The 7,359-nt window shown below is 40.2% G+C and overlaps 1 protein-coding gene and 2 non-coding genes across 3 annotated transcripts; all 3 read right to left on the reverse strand.

Annotated features, from left to right (window-relative positions):
- Positions 1-531: 531 nt before the first annotated feature.
- LOC107306510 (cytochrome c oxidase subunit 7C, mitochondrial) lies at positions 532-2,945 on the reverse strand. The gene is made up of 3 exons (XM_015849749.1): positions 2,787-2,945; positions 1,563-1,708; positions 532-625 (listed from the first exon to the last, which is right to left on the reverse strand). The coding sequence occupies exons 1-2, from the start codon at positions 2,859-2,861 to the stop codon at positions 1,592-1,594; spliced, it is 192 nt and encodes a 63-aa protein (XP_015705235.1). The 5' UTR covers positions 2,862-2,945; the 3' UTR covers positions 532-625; positions 1,563-1,591.
- LOC116652571 lies at positions 1,131-1,192 on the reverse strand. The gene has a single exon (XR_004305731.1). It is a non-coding gene; the product is annotated as a small nucleolar RNA Z39 (small nucleolar RNA).
- On the reverse strand, positions 2,147-2,209 carry LOC116652572. Its single transcript, XR_004305732.1, has one exon. It is a non-coding gene; the product is annotated as a small nucleolar RNA Z39 (small nucleolar RNA).
- Positions 2,946-7,359: the final 4,414 nt, after the last annotated feature.

The raw sequence follows: 7,359 nt of genomic DNA on the forward strand, positions 1-7,359 counted from the left end.
TGTATTTTGTAGTCAGTGTTGTACTTACTGCTGCTGTACTTCTCGTGGCTACATCACCTGAGCCTGAATACCAGTGAAATCTGCAGGGCAATGTTTGTGTTCCTGTTCAAGGCAGTGCTGCACGCTAATGAAATACAGTAACACAAGCTCTGCAGAATGAGTGAGTATAGAAGCAAAGACAGATGTTCTTATCAGTCTGAAATACCGACAATAGAAATTCAGCAGCATGGATTACAGTGATAGTATACCTAATGTCAGACTTAATGGCTATAATCTATTCAGGTAATTATTTTCAGTCTAGTCTGAACACGATGACAGATCAAACAGTTTTAGCAAAACTGCTAACATACCCAGCCAACTAACATTTTTATAGCCAAATTCAATATTGAGATTGGATTTTTTTATCTAATTCAAAAACTCAGGAAGTTAGCATTTAACTTAATGTTAGTATAATGCAAGTTGAAGGGTTTTTCAGCACACCCCAGTTTTAAAAAGAATTTCAGCAGTTTCACAAGACAAACCACACAAGACTTTCACATTTAAAGTTTATTTAGACATATCCCCATGGTACACAATTGAAGATATCATTTTTTCCACTTATGTTGCCGTGCAGAAGACTTCAGCTCTGCAAGAAAATGTAGAAGAATTAACAAGCTTTAGAAATCTGAATTATTTTTGCATCTAGTAAAACCTACAAAAGTCATTTAACTTTGATAAAACCATCAAACTGGCAAAAGAATTACAAAGGAGATACGAATGACTTTGCAGTTTACTCCATTTGAGATTTCACTGATAATTATTTCCTTTCAAAAACTAGCTCAGTCAACCCAGCTCCCCCCCAAAAGAAAACATTTCTCAGATTACAGAATTAATAGCTACAGGTATTTTTGAAGTGGAAGAAGTTTATTTTAAACTAAAACAGTTCTCCACTTTAAAGTGGCATGCTTTCAGAACAGAAACAATGTCTGAAGCTTGTTAGTCTATTAGTATCACTAGCAAGCACCAGTTACCATAGCATCTGATATTAATCTCTTCATTTTAAATGCACTTTGCACCATGTTTATGTTGTGATTGTGCCAAAATGGCTGAATTGAAGCTGAAGATTTTGTTTTCCGTCGAGTTTAATCTGGCACATCAGAAAGCGTTTACAGTATCACAGATTCTCATACTGTTTTGTTCACATCATATATGCCAGATATCTCTACATATCATGTAAGGTACAGCTTTGTTTTCTCATAGATGGTTATTTATTTTACAGTTACTGTCCAAATCGACTGGACTTCATTACCAGTTAGCCCAGTTGCAGGCTATAAGGAAACTGCAATCAGGGAGGTTGACCTTCAGGGATTCAAGGTTTACAAATTAATGACTTCAGCCCTCCAGTAGAGAAAACTGAAGCCCATACATCATTTGAGTTTAAATGGAACTACACACCACAAACTATTACAAACAAGTAGTCAGGGAGATGTTGAGAGTTGTAATAATGCTTGTAAACAAGGTTAGACTCTTAAATCCTCAGATTTCTTCAGTTTTTACTACACTAAAACATTAAAATCATTTACCCAGTAAGTGTTATTACAGTTGATCCCCTTCATTTCTTAAGAAGCTGATGTCTGACAATAAAGAAAGGGGCAGCAAATCCACTTCCAAAGAATGCACACATCACTGCCAGTAACCGCCATTTGTTCTCCACAGAAAATGGAAGGTTCTAGAAAAGAAAGATAAATGTTTGTTCTGCAATTAATACATCTTAATTACTTCCTCAGTTCCATGAGAATAGCAAGAGGCTCAGAGCACCATCACAAGGAGTACAACTGACAAGAAATATTAATGCCCTGACAATTACCCCTTCTTTTCATGCCAAAAGACCCAGTCTTTACAGTAGCTTGGATGTGAGCTCTGGACGTTGTTTTGTCCAGCACCCTTCCAATTTGTACACAGGTCAAAGGAGACTGGTCTGCTCAGGGCCTTGTCCTATCAATTGCAGACATCCTGAAATCTATTGCTTAAAATACAGGCCCCACAGCCTCTCCGTGTAACCTGTTCCAATATTTAACCATTTTTACAGGAAAAAATGTATTTTTCATGCTAAGTACAAATCTAGTTTTTAGATATAGAATTCAAGAGAACATCTGGAGCATAATGGTACATCAGAAAGCGTTTACAGCATCAGTGTTTCTATTCATAATGCAAAGCTCATCATCTGTACCACAGATGGCTACAGGGAAGGACACTGAAGTCACTGGCAGCAGCTTGCTTTGCTGCAGTAACATCAGCAGAAAGAAACTGCACAGCTCACTGCTAGCTAGAGAAATAGCAACGGGACAATCAGGATTTCTCTATTCAGAGCTTACAAACCCAGTTACATACAAAACTCTGCAGGGGGTGATGAAGGGACACACTCACCTTGAGCACACCGCCGCAGGCCAGGCCTGCACCTCGCCTCACATGCTTCTTGTTATGTCAGGCCGGCACCGTGCCCCAATGCGGGACTCAGGGCATCTAAATGACGAGGCCCAGACACCCCCCGCTCCCTCAGGGAGGGGCTGCGGCAGGGCCGGCCCTGAGCACAGCCAGCCCGCGGGCACAACGCCGTGCGGCCTTCACATCTCTCACCTTTCCGCGCTTCCTTCCTTATCTGCTCACCCTCAGCCTACAGCCAACCCATACCCCACCTCCCTCCTTCTCTTCCTCCTTCTCTCCCCTCCCCATCCCCCTCCAAGCCCATTTCTGCCCGCAATCCTCAGGCTGTTCCTCAGCACCAAAAGCTCCCGCTCTCACGGTACCTTCCCGGGCCCATCTTCGTAGTGGCTCCTACGGAGGGCGGAGGTGGTGAACCTACGGACGCTGGCAGCCAACATGGTGCGGACACGGAACGCAGCCGCCTCTCCCCTGCACGACCTTCCCGCAGCACGCGCGGCGCCTTCTGGGAATAACGGAAGTCACGGCGAGGAGGAAGCTGCCGCGCACACGGGTGCATGATGGGAGTTGTAGTTCTTTGAGAAATCACGTGGACCCAAGCGGCAGCTTGTGATTGGACGCTCACTCGACCACGGGGACGGGGTAATGCCGGCCGTGTCCTCGCGGCCGCCATTTTTGTTGCTGGGGGGTGAGTAGGGGAGGGGGGATGATGTATGGGGTGTCAGAGGTACCACAGTTTGTGAGTCGAAAGAACTGCACGCAGGCTTAGGATTTCCAGCTGTTATCGGCATATCTTGCCATATTTTACTTTGAAGGTTATATATTGCATTTGCCACTAAAGGAATTTTTAAGCAGGAGCGTAGCCATTAGTAATTCAGCCTTTTTTTTTTTTTTTTTTTTTTTTTTTTTGTCATAAATTTCTCTTAGAGGTTTGTACTGAGTAACAGCACAAAGGATCAGCTTAAATCTGACCTTTTTTGGGTCCTTCTTTGGTCCCTGACCACACAGATCTCTAGCACATATTTTCCCCATTAGTAGCTTTAATTGTTGTATAGTTAATTGCATTTCACTTTATCTATTTGTTTATTTACCACTGTCTAAATTGGTTTTTAATTTCGTGTGTTAGAGTTTACAGTTCTTTTTGTTTTCTTCACTTGCTAACTCTGAAGTGCTTTGGAGAGTGATTTCCTCTTTTTGCTAGCTTCCCTCGCTCATCTCTCTTTTTATACATTCCTAATTGTAATTAATTCTACAGTGGTACTTTAACTTTTGTATGGTAGTCTGCTTACCCTTGGTAGTCACCAAGCCACTTAGGGGGATACAATTCTTTTATGTGATTTCTACAGTGATACAGTTAACTGGCTTTTATTAGAAATAATAATTTTAATTATAGAGCTGGTACCTTGCAGTACTCTTCTATGCATGCATAAATCAATGTGAATTTTCAAGAGGAGTTCCACAACTGGTGAAGAAATTTGTAGGACTCTCTCTATGCTTTCAAAATGCATACTAGGAAATGAAGTACCTCAGCCTAGTAACAGGCTACAGTAATACTGGATACAGTATTACAGTATGGATACAGTACAGTATCCAGTCCAGCAAATTATTAGAAGTATGATGTATAGTAATTATAATGAGGATAATCACGTGGCAGAATGGATTATTACCATCTCATAGGTAGCTAATGCTCCACTGGGTGTCTTTGTAAAAACACTGTCTAACTCACGCACAAAGGTAGGGCTTGTAAAAGAAATTACGGGGTGAAATTTCCTGGACTGTGAATGAGAGTCAGAACAGATTACAGTGGTATCTTCTGGTTTTTAAATCTGCAAATCTTGGAATCTAGTCTTCTAATCTCTAAACAGTTTTCTGTATCTACAACTCTTATATTTTTTTAAGTAGCCCATTAATATAATTGCTTAGATTTCCAGGGTTATCGTCATCTTTAGTAATATATTGCATATTTCTGCTTTTGAATTTGATTTGCTCATAAATTATTTTAGGTAATTCTTTCTTACTGCTAGTCACTTTTCAACTGTACTGTAAGAGAAAGAATAAGTAAAAAAAAAAAACAAAAACAAACAAACAGGAACTGGATAATTTCAAGTGCTTAACTTTTGTGATCTGGAAGAAAGAAGCATAGAAGCTCATCATGACAATCAGATATAATGATAGCAGTAAGGTACTGGTAGTAATGTCTTTTTCATTCTTTTTTTTGGAGTAGGAAACAGCTTTTGTTCAGTACTGGAATTGTATGTGGTTAAACTGTATACCTTTCATTAAAATATATTAGTATGTATTCCCAAATTTTTAGTAGTATTGCTGATGGAGATCTCAGATTACAAATCAACTGTTGTGTAAGGCATATATGAGCATAACTTATGTAGTAATTTGTAGCCTATAGTAATTTGTCTTACAGTATGAGTTTGTGGAGGTTTGAGGAGTTTACATTAGTGTGTAACCTGTTTATTCTATGCTCTTTATTTAGTTAAGTCTTGGGAGGAGTGGCTGAGGGGGCTGGGATTGTTTAGTCCGGAGAAGAGGAGGCTCAGGGGAGACCACATTGCTCTCTGCAACTCCTTGAAAGGAGGTTGTGATGAGGTGGAAGTCAGCCTCTTCTTACATGTAAGTAGCAATAGAAGGAGGGAAGAGTGGCCTCACATTGAGCCAGAGAAGGTTCAGTTTAGATATTAATTTTTTTTTTAAAATATATTTTTTTAATTTTTATCTTTATTTTTATTTTTTATTGAAAAGAGTGGTTAGATGCTGGCTTGGGCTGCCCAGGGAGGCCGTGGTGTCACTGGAGGTGTCTGAGAAACATTTAGTTGTTCTATGGGACATGGTTTAGTGGGGAAATATTGATGGTAGCTGAATGGTTGCACAAGATCATTCTGACCTTTTGGCTTGCCTGGGCCACATTTAGTGAATAGAAATTGTCTTGGGCTGCATAGACATAAGTTGCTCTAAAAATAATGCCTCTTATTTTATTTCCATGGAAACTATGATACAAAGACCACAGTGACACTGTTTCATAGAGCAAATTCTCAGCCACAAAACAGTATTTTTAAACTACCATCAGTCACCACCATTACCTATGTATTTTTGCCTGTGATGAGTAAGAGCCTGCGTGACCCACTGTTACCAGCGCTGAAACATACCACAGACTACCTTACTGTGCTCACATTCACTGTTTTGTATCTATAACGCATTAAGCAAGTGTTGGTGAATGTCAGTGTATGCCATTTGTTTCTGGAGAAATTCAGTATCACACTTCTGCTCCATGCTCACTTCCATTTCAGATACCATTCTGTCAGGCTGCCCCCCTGCTGCCATCTGACACATGACAACAAAATGTAAGGGAGTATTGTTGAGAAGGTTCAACCTGAACTGCCATACCACTAACATCCACCTCTGACATCATGGGCCAACATCATAAACTAGGAGGCATTACTTTTGGATCTGGAGGGATTTGGATTTGGAGGGAGCTCTGAGCTAGCCGAACTAGATGACCTTTAAAGGTCCCTTCCAACTCTAAGGATTCTATGGTTCTATTTTCAAATTCCTTAATAAAGTTGAAAAGGGTGGCTGCATTTTCATTGCTGTTAAGAGCCTTGTGTTTAGCCAGCATTATCAGGATGCACACTGTTACGTGCCATCATTTGATTCAGCATTGCCAGCTGTGCTGGGTCATATGCAGGTCGTGGGCCACAGGCTGGATATTCCTGGACTGAATGAATTTGGATGTAATTTCCAACCTTAGTGATTCTATGATTCTATGATTTTTAACTTGTCTAGCAAAGAAGGGGAAAAGCTAAACTGTTAAAATTCTGAAAATGTGTGTGGTATTATTACTATTACTCAAAATCTTGCTGTCTGCTGAGCTTCTTCCACAGCATGAGATGTGAATAATCATCTGCCACAGCTTTTTATGTGTACATCATCAAAGGTGCTTTTGGCAATAGAAGAGTATGTTTATTCATCTGGAGTGAAACTAACTGGATTTAAAGCTGTGTGAAGAATTGGAGAAGCTCATGGGTGAGGTTGGCAAGGATGTTACAGTAGCTGCCCTGATTGTGAAGACCCTTACAGTGTGAGGAGGATGTAAGTCCTGTGGAAGGAGCATGGCCTGCTGAGAAGTGATCAAATCCTTTAGATATTATTCAGCTTCCAGCAGATGCCAGTATGCCCCTGCACTGAGAATAAGTCAGGACTGTTTAAGAATAGAGGAGGCAGGTGGTTGTAGTTGGTTGTTAGGCAGATAGCTTGGAGGGCTGCTTGGAAGCTTGCCTGCTGCAAAGGAAGTACGCTTAATGAGATGTCTAAGTTGCTTATGTATGAAGAGGGAACTTAACAGTCATGTACTGTATCGGTGCTGATGACACAGGAGAGATGAGCACCTGGGAGACTGAACTCGTGCTAATTCTCAGGAATCTGAGTCTTTGTGGTACTATTTGAAGTACCACTTCTGCTGCTGCTGAGTCCTGGCAGGCAGGAAAACCTCTGATTTTGTTAGGCGTGGATGAAATTATATCGTAGAGAGGAGAGATTAAGGCAGATGGTTGTTAATTTGAATGGGAAGTCTGAAAACCTTGGTTGATCACAGGCATACACTTGATATTTAAGTTGATTAAATGGTTAGATTTTGTGAAAAGATATGGTTAAAAAAATAAAGGAAGCAATGGTGGAAGAAGAAAGATTTTTTTGTACTTTTTATAAAAATATATGTCTTTAAGGGCTAAACTCCATTAAACCAAAGCAATTACATCACTGTTTACTATTCTAAGAACTTTCAGCATATGCTGTCTGTACTGACATGTTCAGAAACTTGTAAGTACTCATAACCAATAGCTTTTTGTATTATTATCTTTCTCTCTTTAGTAGCAGCTGTTAAGCAAATATTGCTCTCATTTTTCTTGTTTATGTGTTGTCAGACTACAA

The sequence above is a fragment of the Coturnix japonica genome, chromosome Z (assembly GCF_001577835.2).
Source record: "Coturnix japonica isolate 7356 chromosome Z, Coturnix japonica 2.1, whole genome shotgun sequence".
NCBI classification, from domain to species: domain Eukaryota; kingdom Metazoa; phylum Chordata; class Aves; order Galliformes; family Phasianidae; genus Coturnix; species Coturnix japonica.